General features: G+C 38.0%; 1 protein-coding gene across 2 annotated transcripts in view; it reads left to right on the top strand.

Moving 5' to 3' along the window:
- LOC149835476 (uncharacterized) overlaps nucleotides 1-15560 on the top strand; it is an 80247-nt gene extending 64687 nt beyond the window's left edge. For both annotated transcript variants that reach the window (XM_090008539.1, XM_090008538.1), the window contains one exon: nucleotides 15314-15560. In XM_090008539.1, the coding sequence (XP_089864665.1) occupies nucleotides 15314-15337 (24 nt within the window). In that variant the 3' untranslated portion in view covers nucleotides 15338-15560. The remainder of the gene's footprint in view (nucleotides 1-15313) is intronic.
- Nucleotides 15561-16951: the final 1391 nt, after the last annotated feature.

Genomic DNA, 16951 nt, shown 5'->3' with positions numbered 1-16951 from the left:
TCACCACCATCACCCTTACCATTTCCATCACTGCCACCTCCATCACCACTACTGCCACCTCCATCACCACTACCACCACCACCAGCACCACCACCACCACTCATACTTGTCTCCTTTTCTTCTTCATTCTAGTTTAAATAGTTGGTGTTTCAAACTCAATTAAAAATAAAGGCAAGATTCTTCTTTATAAAATGTGCTTTAATTTATGTATGTAAACAATAAATAAAAACATATCCAAAGAGGGCCTTCATAAGTCACATGCATGATGTGTCATCTCCTCATACTAAAGAGAAACTAAAAGTAAAAACATGGAGTAAGTTGAATTCAAACCAAGTTAACTTACTAGGTTGATCAAGTAGAGAGGCAGCCATGTCAATTTAGATGAGTCTGTAGTGAAGCCATAGAATTTTAACCTTGGGTAAAGTCATAACTGTGTTATTGAAGGTATCACCTTGATGCATGATGCCTGCACTATAAGGCAAGGTTACCATGCCTTGGGGTGGCATGTTGAGGTACAACTACACTGAGGTGTGAGCATCATATGTTTGAGGCACATGTGCTGCCTTGAGGATACATCTCTTTACAAGGTGCTTGCCTAATAAAATGAAGGTTGATCTTTTTCCCCTTTCCCTTCATTTTAAATCCTACAGGTCTCTTCGACCATTTTTGTTGAGCATCTTCAATGGCCGTTGGCTTTTTTTCAGCAAGCGGTGACCAGTGCTTGAGAGTTGAAGACCCCTCCCCCCCACCCCCCCTCTCTCTCACACACATACACACATGAGTTTTCTTTATTGCTGGCAAATAGTTGGACATCAGTTTATGGCTCGTTCGAGAACATAGGCAATCTGTGAGTTAGTTTGTAGATGGACTATATGGCTATTATGAATGGTAGGTGAGGCAACAATAAATTAAACTGTTGATCCCTTGACTGTATATTTGTCAAGAAACTCAACTAGTCAATTCCCAGGCCTGCCTAATCAATCTATTTAAAACAACTAACCTATGCAAGTTGTGGAAAATGTTCTTTTGAAGGGTGAATTTAGATTGCTGATGATGTAAAGAGGCCCTAAAAAAGGCTTTGGTATATTGAGCACAACTCAAATATAAAATCTGTGTCAATTTTTTTAATGCATCAAAAACAATAATTTTTTAGTGTAAGAAGTTCATGGAAGAATCCTTTTTCAAATGGCATTCATATCCTACTTTTTTGTTTCCTATGATAATTGATTCTAGACCATCTCTGGTGTTTTTTCTTTTTAGGAGATTAACATAAACATTTCCAGCATGTATTTGTCGGGATAAGTGAAGGGAACATCAATCTAGTGTGTGTACTTTATGCTATTACTTCTTCATGACTTAAAAAAAAAATATTCTATCATCTATTCATCCTCATTTATTAAAATATCCAGTTTACAATTCTCAGCAAAAAATGAAAGATGAAAATGCAATGGTTATGGTAAAATTGTGGAAAGACTACCATGGGAATGATATTTGGATATAAATGGTGCATGCAAATGCATCATAGTGCATCAGGAAAAGTTAAATCTCAATGGTATACATTACTAGGGTATTCCTTTTGACTCTACTATACATCTTGATATATTGTTAAGAAAAAATATAACTAATTTCGGAAAGAATAGATATACTTTCACTATCTGTTCTTTTCAAATGGTTCCTTTGTGTAATTATATAGATATGGAAAAGTGCAACTGGAGTGTTGTGCGATCGTATAATGCCATTGCGGTTCAAGGGAAAGTTTTATAGGACGACAATTAGGCCCACTTTACTATATGGTACGGAATGTTGGGCTGCCAAGAGACATCATATTCAAAAAATGAGTGTAACTGAGATGCGTATGCTTAGATGGATGTGTGGAAATACAATAAAAGATAAGATTCGAAATGAGGAGATACGTAAGAAGGTAGGCGTTGCATCCATTGAAAATAAGATGAGAGAGAATCGTTTACGGTGGTTTGGACATATTCGGCGAAGGCCTAATGATGCTCCAGTTAGAAGGATGGAGAAATGAAAAAATATATTAGTTAAAAGAGGTCGGGGTAGGCCTAAGAAGACTTGGATGGAGATGATAGGAAAGGATATGAATACTTTGAACCTCACCGAGGACATGGCATTGGATAAAAATGATTGGAGGAGAAGGATTCATGTGGAAGACCCAAAATGATTTTCTTTTTTGGTTCATATCGCCGACCCCAATTGTTTTGGGATGAAGGCGTAGTTGTTTTTATAAGTTCATTATTATTAAATTAGTAGTTATTGTTCTGAAGTTGATTATTACTCTATAAGTTGTGTGAACGTTTTATTCATTTTTTGTAAAGATTGTGCTTCACAGACTTGAGGCTCATACTGAAAAAGGTGCATAGGATCTGACCGATCCATGTACCCGATCCATGTAACATGTAACCCGATCCATGTAATGACCATGTAACCATGTAACTATTTTTACATTTATCGGGTCTAGATACACCAGACCCGGACCCATACTGTAATGTAACTTAAATACACAAGTTAGGTCACGATTTCATTTTTACTGAAATCGTGACAGTCGTAATCGATCTCTCTCCCTCTCTCTCTCTCTCTTCTCCTTCTCAACGCAGGTGCAGAGGAAATCTTTCATGGTATCAGAGCGCAGATCCATTTAGGGGTTGAAGAGGATTCCAAAGGTGCGACATATCAAAGGTTTGAGGATTCGTTCATCTCCCATCTTCTTTTCTTCTTCAGATTTTTTTCTCTACCTCCATCCCCAATCTCCATCTCTCGTTTTCCCCTTTTTTTTCTGTTTTTCTTCAGTCTTTTCTTTTCTTTTTAGTGGATTCACGCCTCACGTGAATCCCTAAGCTGTTCACGTTCACGTGAAACCTGGTTCACGATAACCCTATATATCAAAGAAAGGGAATCACGTGAAACCTAGTTCACGATATCCCTTCGTCTACTGAGCTGGATATCCAAGTCTGATCGTGCATTTCGGGGCAGACCTGCGACATCAAATATGGGATTCTAAACCCTTTTGATGTCCAGCCTGCTGTGTGACAACCTCTTTTGATTCGACTCTCAGAACCCCTTTCTCGTATTATATTCCTTTTGACTGTTACGAGTGGGATCCACATTGAAAATACAGTCTGAATTTTTCTCTTCCTTTCCTCATTGCTTCCACATTGAAAATACAGTCTGAATTTCTTTTCATTGCTTAAATATCCGACCTTATAAAAGTATAAGAGAAAACTCAGTCTTGGAATACAGTCTGAATTTCTTTTGACAGCCTCTGGTCGCCAATTTTCGAGTTTCTCAGTCGTCAAAAAAAAACAACGATCATCAAACCTCTCTGGCTGCAGACTGAGCACTCTGTGGATACTCTAGTAACACAAAAAGGGGTTCCTTTTTCTTGTTAAAACTCTTCTTCATGGATCTTCATTCCTCTTCATCCAATCTTTCTTCAAGTTTTCTCACTCAACTCGTTTCTGAAAAGTTAACTACCTCAAACTTCTTGATTTGGAAGAGACAAATCATTCCTTTTATAAGGAGTCAAGGTCTCTTAGGTCACCTTGATGAAACCACTCCCGCTCTACTTGAATTTGTTACGAGAGAGGAAAAAGATGACAAAGGAGTAAGTTCAATTGTGTATGTCAAGAATGTAGAGTACCTCAACTGGGAAAGGAAAGATCAGTCGGTGGTTGCATATATCACTTTCACCTTGTCCCAAGAGGTCCTTGTTGCAATTCCCGACAATTGTACTGCTCTGCAACTTTGGGAAAAATTGGTTCAAACATTTTCATAAGTTTCGCAGGCACGAATGGTTTTTCTCAAGAGGGAATTTCAAATGCTGAGAAAAGATTCCATGACCATCATGGAATATCTGAACAAGATGAAGACTATCACAGACCAACTTGCAGTTATAGGATGCACGATGAGTGACAGTGATATGGTACAACAGACTCTGAGTGGATTGGGATCTGACTACAATATGTTCGTCACTTCACTATTGTGTCTCCCTGCCCTTCCTACCTTTGATGAGTTGCGAGCAAAATTGATTCAGTATGAGATGACTTTGAAAGGGTTCTTTGAGGAATCTCACATTCACACAAATTCTCAGGAAGTTTTTGCCACAGGAGTGACTTATGGTAGAGGACGAGGATGAGGAGGACAAGGGCGCAGTGGACACGGAGGGCGTGGTCTGCTTCCCACTCCAAATACGTTAGCTCATGCGCAGGGATCAAGATCCATTCCTACTTGCTTCCTTTGTAACAAAAATGGGCATATCAAGGCGAATTGTTGGCATAATCCAGAGAATAAAGGAAAGGGTCCACAGACAGAAAACAAAAGGAAGTTATCAAATAGTGGAGAGATTAAAGATCTGCTGATATATTCCTTGTTAGAGTTGAAATTGAAGCAGAGTGATGAAGGCACTTGGTTTGTCGACTCAAGGGCAGCGACTCATGTGACAGGTGAAGCAGGTAAGATTTCTAATCCCATTCCTTATTTTGGAAAAAGTAAGATTGTCACTGGAGATGGATCCCACCATCCTGTTTCTCATGTTGGAAAAATTGTCATTCCCATGTCATATTCCACTCTTACTCTTTCAGACGTCCTTCATGCTCCTGACATTAAGAAAAATATTGTCTCTGTTTCCAAACTTATTGATGATAATAATGCTTCAGTTGAATTCACTCCCTTCTCTGTGCAGGTCAAGGACCTACGCACGAGGGAAACATTCGCTGAAGGAAAGAGACGAGGCAATATGTATGTCTTTAAAGAATCTCCTTGTCATGCTGTTCGCTCTGTTCACCTGAATTCAAAGCCCTCATTAGAGTCATGTTCATCCTCTTCTGCTAATGTTTTTAGTATTTCTGAATGTAATAAGTCATTCTTATGACATAGTCGGTTAGCACATTGTGGGAGTCATTTTATTGAGAAACTTGTATCTAATAATCTCATTCCAAAAGAAAGTCTCAATAGGGATGAGAACAGTTACAAATGTTCTAGTTGTCTTTCCTGCAAGAGTCATGTATTGCCTTTTAATTCCATTAATAAGAGAGCTTCAAAACCTTTTGAGATAATCTGTTCTGATGTATGGGGACCCGCCCCAATTGCCTCTGGATCTGGAAGCAAATACTATCTAATATTTGTTGATAACTATTCTCGATACACTTGGATATATTTCATAAAAAATAAGTTGGAAGTCTTTTCTTTGTTTCAAAATTTTCTTTCCTTTGTCAAAAATCAATTTTCTGAGTCCATTCAATTTTTTCAATGTGATGGAGGTGGGGAATTCTCATCCCGTGATTTTATTTCTTTTCTTCAAAATAACGGAATAGGAAGAAGGGTGTCCTGTCCTCACACCCCTCAACAAAATGGAATTGCTGAACGAAAACACATGCATATCGTTGAAAGTGCCATGAGTATGCTTCATGACAACAATCTTCCCATCAACCTATGGACAAAAGCTTTCCATTCTGTCGTGCATGTGATAAATAGACTGCCTATGGTTGTTCTGTAAAATAAGTCTCTTTATCACTGTCTTTTTGGAACTCATCCTAGTTATTATGATCTGTGTGTTTTTGGATGTCTGCTATGTGCATATCGATCAGTCCCTGAGAAACAAGTTTCAAGACAAGACCCAAAAGTGCAGATTTATGGGATATGCAGATGACTACAAAGGATATAGGTGTTATGATCCCACCAACAAACGCATCAGAACCTCAAGAAACGTTGTCTTTGATGAACAAAATTTTGATCACAGAGCTGACACAACGAATATGCCAACTGAAATTTACTATCCTTGGCTGAGCTCAGAACTTTTTGCTGGCTCCAATGAAGCATGTTCATTGTGTGCAACAAGAAGGAGAGGTGTTTGAGAACACTGGGACGTCGGGGTCACAGAATGCAGAGGAAGTACCGGGCATATACAAAGGTATTGTCTATTCTAGACAGAGACCGACAACATCAAGCCATTCAGATCATGTCTCAGTCGCCAATCCTACGCCTTCTCATACTCTTGCAGCCAGAAAATCAAACCGCATACGACATCCTATTGACAGGTGGGTCAGTTATAACTTCTCCTTGGACCTTCAACTGTTTTTAACTGCCATCAATAAGGACGAAGAGCCCATCATGTATTATCAGGCAGCCGCTTCTATGAAATGGGTAGAAGCCATGAATGATGAAATGCAAGCCTTGCATGAATGTGGAACATGGAAAGTTGTTCCCAGACCACCTGATAAAAATGTTGTCGGATGCAAATGGGTCTACAAAATCAAGTACAAGCCTGATGGAACCATTGAACGATACAAGGCAAGGCTTGTAGCAAAAGGATTCACTCAAGAAGCAGGGCAAGACTATGATGAGACTTTTAGTCCGGTTGTAAGAATGTGAACGATTCGAATCACCATCTCCCTGGCTGTTGAACATGGATGGAAGTTGAGTCAGCTTGATGTAAAAAATGCATTCTTACATGGGAATTTGAAGGAAGAAGTATACATAGAACAACCCCCTGGATATCAAGAACAAAATTGTAAAACCCATGTATGCAAGCTAAAAAGAGCCATCTACGGCCTGAAGCAAACATCTCGCTCTTGGTTTGATAGCTTCTCGCTAGAGATTCAGAAACATGGATTTTCACGTTCCATGCTGGACCACTCATTATTTATTTTTAAAAGCCCGCCTGTGATCACTCTATTATTAATTTATGTCGATGATATTATCATCACAGGAAACTCTGCGGACCACATCAAAGAAATAAAAGACTTATTAGGTCAAAGGTTCAAAATGAAAGATCTTGGAGTTCTACGATATTTCCTTGGTGTAGAAGTTGATAACCAGGCTCATGGCTTGACACTCACTCAACACAAGTACACCGTAGACGTTCTCAGCAAGGCAGGCATGAAAGACTGCAAACCTCTGGGAACTCCGAGTGTACAACAACAACAACAACTATGCATTCATCCCAAAACAATTGGGGTCGGCGATATGAACCAACAAAGAAAATCATTCTGGGTCTTCCACATGAATCCTTCTCCTCCATTCATTTCTATCCAATGCCATGTCCTCGGTGAGGTTCAAAGCATTCATATGTAATGAAAAGAGGCGGAAGCACCAATAGAGCAAATGTCACTCTTAAAGAGTGACCACTAAAGCCAACAACACAAACACCAAATGTGCACACACAAAAACTCTCAAATATGGAAATGACTTAAAGTCATAAGTTGGATATTATTGAAGAAGAGAAGAGAGAGGGGTATAAAACCCATACATGAGAAGGAGAACACCTCCTCTATTTATAGAGGAGGGGGGCTCTAAAGAAGAGACTACAAGGGGGCTCCCTTGTAGTCGTTGGGAGCTCCAACGGTCAGAAATATGACCATTGGGGCCCCAACGACTACAAGAGTGGGGCCCCTTGTGGTCATCCTAAAGAGAAAAATAAAAAGATAAAAAAGTAAAAAGCAAAAAAGAAAAAAGGAAAAAAGATAAAAAAGAAAAGGAAAGGTACATTGACATAATTACAATAATACCCCTATCGGGTATTTCAATAAATTAGAATATGTATATATATACATATATGTATACATATACTTGTATATATATATATATATATATATATATATATATATATATATATATATATATATATATATATATATATATATATATATATATATATATATATATTTTAGCACGCCCCCTCAAACTTTACGGGGAGAAGACCGAAAGTTTGCTAAGGAGAAACATGAATCGTGGAGTTGGGAGCGCCTTGGTGAAGAAGTCAGCTAGTTGATGCTCTGAAGTAACATATGGTAATGAGATAGTCCCTCTGAGGTATTCGTCTCGAACATAATGGCAGTCCATTTCAATATGCTTGGTCCGCTCATGAAAGGTGTGATTACTAGCAATGTAAATCGCACTTTTGTTGTCACAGCAGAGCTTGGTGGGAGTAGAAATGGGGACGCCCATGTCAGCAAGGAGACTTCTGAGCCATACGATTTCCATAGTTGTCATTGCCATGGCCCGATATTCAGCTTCAGTGGATGATAGTGAGACCTTCTGCTGTTTCTTGCATCTTCACGAAATGAGGGATTCACCTAAAAAAATACAAAGACCGGTTATTGAGATACGATCATTGGGATTTCCTCCCCAGTCAGCATCAGTAAAAACAGTTAAGTCAAGAGAGGAGGAAGATGATAAGAAGAGTCCCTTGGATATAGTATTTTTGATATATCTGACAATTCTCAATACGGCTGCCATATGAACTGAAGTAGGTGCATGCTGAAACTGGCTTACTGCATGAACCGCATGAGCAATGTCTGGACGTGTGATGGATAGATAGGTGAGAGATCCGATTAATTGACGGTAGGGGGTTGGATCCTCAAGAAGAACACCATCTTCAAGTCTCAGTTTTGCATTAATGACTTCAGGAGTCTCAACTTTCTTTTCATCGGATATTCCTGATTTGGCACAAATTTCAGCAGCTAATTTCATCTGAGATAAGATGTATCCTCGCGGGGAATAAGCCACTTCAATCCCTAAAAAATATCTCAAAAAACCAAGGTCAGACATATCAAAAGTTTCTTTTAACATGGACTTTACATTATCTACTCCCTTTTTGTCATTCCCAGTGATGATCATATCATCAACATACAACAGAAGCATAATAATGGAGTTACCTGTCCTTTTAACAAAAAGAGCAGTGTCAGTATAACAAGAAGAAAAACCTAAATTTATTAATACATTACTAAACCTATCATACCAAGCTTTAGGAGCTTGCTTAAGACCATATAAGGCCTTTTTTAATTTCAAAAATTTTCCATTTAAATCCATACCCGGAGGCGGTTCCATATACACTTCTTCATTTAAATTACCATTCAAAAAGGCATTTTTGACATCTAGTTGAAAGATTGGCCATTTTTTAACTGCGGCTATAGCAATAAGAGCTCGAACACTAGTCATTCGAGCAACGGGGGCAAAGGTTTCATCATAATCTACCCCATACTCTTGGGCATATCCCTTGGCTACCAATCTAGCCTTATATCTTTCCAATGAACCATCACTCTTAGTTTTCACTTTAAAAACCCATCTACATCCAATGGGTTTCTTGCCATTGGGAGGATCAATGATTTCCCAAGTTTGTGCCTTTTTAAGGGCATTAAGTTCAAGTTGCATAGCATCATTCCAATGAGCATATTGCTTATCATCATTGTAATGAGATGGTTCTTGAAAAGAGTGAAGAGCAAGTAGACATGCTCGAAAATTAGGCGAAAAAGAGTCATAAGAAACAAATCTATTTGGTATTTTAGAAATCCGATTTGACCTTCTTTGAGAAGTCTCTTCGATGGACTCATTTTGGGAAAACCTTTCAAGGGCACAAGGAGGATTCCTTTCATTCCTTCTAGAGTAGACTTGTATTTGTCTTGAAACATTTTCTTCTAAGTTTTGATCATCGCTTGGATGTTCAACAAGATCTTCACTAAGGGATTCATTAGGATCAATATGATCATCTTTAGGCAATAAGTCAAATAAGAATGAATAATCCATATTTTCATTTGGTTGGTGCGAAAAACCACTTTCCTCTTCAAGGAATGTGACATCTTTAGAGATATAAAGCTTGTTTTTAAGTATGTCAAAACATCGATATCCTTTTTGTTTTTCGCCATATCCCAAAAAAATGCATTCAATAGCCCTAGGGGAAAGTTTATCATTCTTGTGGGTTAAAACAAAACATTTGCATCCAAAAATTCTTAGTCTTTTATAATCGGGAGACATATTGTAAAGTTTTTCAAATGGAGAAAGATTTTTCAAGGAGGACGAAGGAGTTCTATTGATAAGATATGAAGAGGTTAGAACCGCTTCGGCCCAAAAAGATTTTGGAATGTTTCTTGAGATTAATAACGTTCTTGTAGTCTCTAGTATGTGCCTATGCTTTCTTTCCGCAAGGCCATTTTGTTGCGGAGTGTTGGGGCAAGAACGTTGGTGAAAAATCCCATTTTCTTTCAAATAGGTTTGAAAATCATTGGACATATATTCGCCTCCCGAATCGGATCTAAGAATAGATAGATTTCCCAAAAATTGGTTTTTGACCATTGCATGAAATTCTTTAAAGAAGGAAAAAACTTTCGATTTACGACTTAGGAAGTAAATCCATGTGAATCAAGTAAAATCATCAATAAATACCACGTAATACGAAAAACCACCTTTAGACAAAATAGGGGAAGGTCCCCACACATCAGAATGAATAAGTTCAAATGGCCGAGTGGTAAAGTAACTTCTTTGTGGAAATGGAATAGCTTTAGATTTCCCAAAAATGCAATCTTTACAAGTCATGTGATTGTCTTTACAAGTATTGTTCAAAAACGGAAAAAGAGATATTTTTACAAAATTTGGATGGCCAAGTCTCTCATGCCATATTCCAATACTTTTGTCCTTTACAAGATTGCACGATGGCTTAGATGGAAGAGTAAAAAAATCCATAAAATAGAGGTCACCCCTTCTATGGCCTTGCCCAATCAGCTTCCCTGACTGGAGATCCTGCACGGTGCAATCCTTGGGTGAGAAAGAGACTTGGCATCCATGATCGGTAATTTGAGATACGGAAAAAAGGTTTAAATTTATTTTAGGAACGATTCTTACTTTAGGAACAAAAATTTTTTTAAAATTAAGAGATCCAATACTTTCAATTTTTAATGATGTACCATCGGCCGTTGAAACACAAGAAGATATAGGTTCGGAAAAAATATTTGAAAGAGAATTTTTATGAGATGTCATATGAAAAGAAGCACCAGAGTCTAGTATCCACATACCTGGAGGAGATGAAGAGTAGGCAATGGCGGCCCCAGATGTTGAAGGAGAAGCCTTGAGAAGATGTTGGAGAACTTCGGAGATGTGATTTAGAGTTTCTTTGATATCTCCTTCTTTGGTGCTTTTTTCTTTTTTTGGAGAATCTTCTCCAACCGCGGCAACTTTTCCTTTAAGCTTTGGGCAAACCGGTCTTATGTGCCCCGGTTCATTACAATAATGGCATATAATCCCCTTTCTAGGTCCATAGTTATTTTTGTTAAAGTGGGGAGGTCTATATGCTTTAACATTAGATCCGGGCCTAGTAACGACCAAAACATCATCACTCTTAATGCTCAAACCAAGTCGAGTTTCTTCTTGACATATCTCGGCAAGGGCATCTTCAATAGGTAGGGCTTTGCTTCTATAGAGAAGAGATGCCCTTGTTCAAATTCCGGGCGAAGTCCATGAAGGAATTGAAAAAAGTGCTCCTTTTCAATTTGTTCCCTTCTTAGCTCAATATCTTGTGGAGCAACCCACTTAGGCTCAAGAAGAGCAAGTTCATCCCAAAGGGGGGGGTTAGAGAGCTAAAATAGTCCCGGACACTCATGTCCATTTGTTTGGTAGAACGGATTTTCTCTTGACAAAAAAATTGTCGAGCAAGATCCTTTTGGGTATACATACCCTTAAGGAAAAACCAAGCCTCATTGGCCCTTCTAAATTTGGCAATATTAGCACAATTTTTAAGGTCTACATTGTTCATAAACCATGCCAAAATTTTGGCATGGTTACTTTCCCAATCCTCAATTTTGGATTGATGTTCATTAATGGCTTTGATGCGCTCATCGCCAGCTAAAGTCTTCTCAATCTCATTTTCAATTTTGGTGAGAACAAGAGAGGGTTCGGGAGTAGTTCCCATAACAAAACCCCAAAGTTTCTTACCTCTTAGGTGATTTTCCATAGCGGAGGCCCACATGAGGTAGTTGGACCCATTTAGCTTAAAAGAGAGCTCCACTTTAGAGTCACGTTCCATCGGCACCAAATATTCTTCTTTTCTTCAAAAACTTTGAGAGACACGCGTTCCAAGATGACAAAAGAGAAGCCCAATCACCAACCGAGCTTTGATACCATGTAATGAAAAGAGGCGGAAGCACCAATAGAGCAAATGTCACTCTTAAAGAGTGACCACTAAAGCCAACAACACAAACACCAAATGTGCACACACAAAAACTCTCAAATATGGAAATGACTTAAAGTCATAGGTTGGATATTATTGAAGAAGAGAAGAGAGAGGGGTATAAAACCCATACATGAGAAGGAGAACACCTCTATTTATAGAGGAGGGGGGCTCTAAAGAAGAGACTACAAGGGGGCTCCCTTGTAGTCGTTGGGAGCTCCAACGGTCAGAAATATGACCGTTGGGGCCCCAACGACTACAAGAGTGGGGCCCCTTGTGGTCATCCTAAAGAGAAAAATAAAAAGATAAAAAAGTAAAAAGCAAAAAAGAAAAAAGGAAAAAAGATAAAAAAGAAAAGGAAAGGTACATTGACAGAATTACAATAATACCCCTATCGGGTATTTCAATAAATTAGAATATGTATATATATATACATATATGTATACATATACTTTTATATATACGAATGTATATATATATATATATATATATATATATATTTTTTTTTTAACATCATATCCTTTCCTATCACCTCCATCCATGTCTTCCTAGGCCTACCCCGACCTCTTTTAACTAATATATTTTCCCATTTCTCCATCCTTCTAACTGGAGCATCATGAGGCCTTCGTCGAATATGTCCAAACCACCGTAAACGATTCTCTCTCATCTTATTTTCAATGGGTGCAACGCCTACCTTCTTACGTATCTCCTCGTTCCGAATCTTATCTTTTATTGTATTTCCACACATCCATCTCAGCATACGCATCTCAGCTACACTCATTTTTTGAATATGATGTCTCTTGGCAGCCCAACATTCCGTACCATATAGTAAAGCGGGCCTAATAGTCGTCCTATAAAACTTTCCCTTCAACCGCAATGGCATTCTACGATCGCACAACACTCCAGTTGCACTCTTCCATTTTATCCACCCAACCTTTATCCTATGATTTACATCTCCATCAATTTTTCCATACTTTTGAATGATAGATCCCAAATATTTGAAAGAATCATCCACCGGTATTTCTTGCTCACCAAGCTTCACTACACTCCCATCTCTTTTTCGTTGCTTACTAAATCGACATTCCATGTATACTGTCTTACTCTTACTCAACTTAAAACCTCTTGCTTCCAATGTCTGTCTCCATAATTCTAACTTAGCATTAACCCCAGCTCTAGACTCATCAATCAAAACAATATCAACAAACAACATACACCACGGCACATTTTCTTGAATTGATCTCGTAAGCTCATCCATCACTATAGCAAATAGGAAAGGGCTTAAAGCAGATCCTTGATGTAACCCAACCGTTATAGGAAAATTGGTTGTCACCCCTCCACAAGTGCGGACATTGGTTACTACTCCTTCATACATATCTTTAATTATACTAATGTACTTGAGAGAAACACCTTTCTTCATCAAAAACTTAGTGCTCATGATGGAGATTTGTGTGATGACCCCACCAGGTATCGTAGCATAATAGGAATGTTACAATACCTCACATTCACTAGACCTGATATTGTTTATTCAGTCAATCAAGTGTCTCAATTTATGCATGCGCCACGTACTGGACATATGGAAGCAGTCAAGAGGATCCTTCGATATCTGAAAGGGACTATTGGGGATGGATTGATATATTTACCACAGTCATATGGCCAAGACGAGCACGAAATTACTGTATATTGTGATGCAGACTGGGCAGGAGATCCTGACGAACGAAGATCTACATCAGGATATTATGCCTTCATTGAAAGAAATTTAGTCTCTTGGAGCAGTAGAAAACAAAAAGCTATCCCTAGATCAAGCACTGAGGCTGAATATAGATCCATGGCTACTGCCACTGCCGAAGTCACATGGATCAGGCATCTTCTAACTGAAGTAGGAGAAAAGATCTCTTACACTACCTTGCTCTGTGACAATCTAAGTGCCATCAACATGTCTTTCAATCCAGTACATCACAGTCGTGCCAAGCACATTGAGATCAACCAACACTTTGTGAGACAGAAGGTTGAAGAAAAAGAGATTGAGCCTGAGTTTGTCAGCACTGAAAGACAGGTTGCATACATATTTACCAAAGGGTTAACCAAGGACCGCTTTTGGATGCTTAAAAGCAAGTTGTTCATGGTTCAAAACCATAATCAACTTGAGGGGGGTGAAAAAGGTGCATAGGATCTGACCCGATCCATGTAACATGTAACCCGATCCATGTAATGACCATGTAACCATGTAACTATTTTTACATTTATCGGGTCTGGATACACCAGACCCGGACCCATACTTTAATGTAACTTAAATACACAAGTTAGGTCACGATTTCATTTTTACTGAAATCGTGACAGCCGTAATCGATCTCTCTCTCCCTCTCTCTTCTCTTTCTCAACGCAGGTGCAGAGGAAAACTTTCACATACCTCATCTTTTAAGTGCTAGAGTGACTGAAAATTTTCTCATCTCTTAAGGAGGAAGAATGAATAAACTCTAACAGGGAAACGACCCTTGGCTTGTAACCTTTTCCTCTATGGTGACGTGTGGCACCTTAATGTTATACTTACATGAAAACCCTAATTAATGATCATACAAAAACAATGATTAAGGTTTTGGAGTGTTACGTGATTGTCACTTATAAAGGGCATCCAAAGAAAATAAAACATTACAATTACAAGAATGTCACTCATAGTTGGCAACAATACAAAACAAATATAGTAATAGAACTATTATTCTAACACTCCCCTCCAGTTGTACTTCCTATGGGAACATGTACAGCGTGTTCTTTATATAGGTCTGTCATGCCTTGGACAAGCCTTTTGTGAATATGTCCACTATGTGGTCTTCTATTCTAATAAATTTGTTGTCAACCTCTTCAAAATCAACCTTTTCTTGCACAGAATGATAAGATGAGCTTCTGTAAGCCCTATTGCTTTTTTATGGTTCTTGTAGTTTCTTGGAGGCAATACATGATGAACTCTCATCACAAAACCTTATTTATTTGAGTTGATGGTGTTGGGTTAGATTAACAAAATCATTTTGTTAAGGGGAGCTTGGGTTTCTTCCTATGTTTGCTTTATCCCTGGATCCTTCTAAGGGAAAATAAAATAACCCTTGAACTGATGTTGGATTCTTTGAATCTTCAAATGGAATGTTTCTTGAAAATGTTTGCAAACAGATTTAGACTGTAAGTTAGACTAATTAACTAAATATTTTATGTTATGTGAGTATATTTTCAAACATGCATGTTTCATTGTGAAGCACCTGTTGAAGCCATACTTACAGATGTAGTCTGTAGTCTTCATGTCCAGCTTGCCAATTTATATTTGCTCATAAATGAAATTGCTAACTCACTGACCAAATGATTTGTCTCCTCCAGGATACCTCAGTTATCAATATGTGAACTTGCCGGTCATGGATTCTGAGGTCATGGATTCTGGAAGAGTTTCCTGCTCTGCTCCCTCCATTCAAGGCAGACTGCTATTCTTTTCTTGCATGTCATAAATAAAGCTTAACAGACCTCATGCCATATTGTATATAATGAAACCATCCAATGTATACAACAGATAAGTTGTACCCTAGAAATGTGTGGCATTAATCTGTAAGATAATCTTGCTTCTCTTTTACCATTTTTATCAGAAGTGAAACTAGATTTTGATTGTCTAATTTTTCTAGCTTTTGTATAGCTATAATTTTCAGTTTCATTTTATATTTTATTTTTGACAAACTCTAGTCTTTTTTTTATATCTCATTTGAGTTTCAAATTTGTGTTATTCTTGTTGGTTCTCGTGCAGATTTTTCACATTTTGCATGGTTTCTCCGTAGATAACAAGATCATCCTTTCTCATAACATCTTTTTGGCTTTTGTATTCAAGTGTATCAGAATACATTAGAACTCAAATATCAAATGCTTTCTTACCTCCTTATCAAAGCTGTCTTTTTCTGTTACACTCCTACCTACTTCACATACTTGCATTAAGAAAATGCTTGTTATTTCATGTGATGCCGAGGCTTTCTTGAGCATCTACTAGCATTTGGTGCCTGAGCTTATGATTTTTTTTTTATTGAGGTTTAGATGAAATTCCGGATGCCTTTTTTGTGGCTTTCTGGAATCGAATCCCTGTTAACTGTTGGGACCAATTTAGGTGTTTGTACCTGGTAGTTTCACGTTTCTCTCTCAAGAAATTATGATGACAAGTATGTGAATTGAAAACTATTAGCAAGCCTAGACGGAGTTTGGTTGGTTTTTTCTTCTAAGTTATAGTTCTTTATGTAACAATAAAGTTACTTTCGATGTGTCTTCACCAAAGTGATTATGCAATAACTAGAGACATTTAGTTGTTATATCTGCAGTGATCATGTGGTTGGCTCATGGATGAAAGTAGTATTACAAAAAGATAAAAATAAGACATTTAGGTGTGAGTTTTATGAAAATATGTGGTTCATAGCTCACTACTTGTATTAAAAAATAACCTTTTTTTAGTCTCTTTGATAGAGAGGTTTTTGTGGACCTTCAATTTCTTTTAGATAAATTCCGTGCAAAAATTCGGCTCTGGTTCTTGCAGGATGTTGAAACTTGTTTCTCATCCAAGTTAATTTGCATTTGTGAGTAAAATTGAAATTGGGAATTTTTATGAAGGTTTAAATGCTCATATTCTGCTTGTGACTCTTGCCTGCCATTTAGCTTTTGGAGCACACTAACCAACTCCAAGTCAAACTAGGACCACCGGGCATGTTTGGAGTCTTTGCTCATACAAGTGCATGGAGGGTGATGCCGAGTCTACGAGCATCTGAGACATCTCCTTTTGTAGTTTCTGTAACCCACTTCAAGTTTGTGAGTTTTTTAACATTTGCTTTTAGTTCCTTCTTGAATCATCCACCATGTTTTCTTCTTTGACACAGATTAATAAAGCAAGGTTGAATAAGTATCTCTTCACTGGTGGATTTCATGGAAACTAAAGGATGGGTTAAGTGGTCACCCATGGCTTCAGAAAACTCTTAAGAGTGTTTCTCAGTA

This window comes from Nuphar pumila, chromosome 6, assembly GCF_984573655.1.
Source record: "Nuphar pumila chromosome 6, dmNupPumi1.hap1.1, whole genome shotgun sequence".
Lineage (NCBI taxonomy): Eukaryota > Viridiplantae > Streptophyta > Magnoliopsida > Nymphaeales > Nymphaeaceae > Nuphar > Nuphar pumila.
The sequence above is the reverse complement of the archived record's forward strand: the minus strand, read 5'-3'. Positions and strand labels throughout refer to the sequence as shown.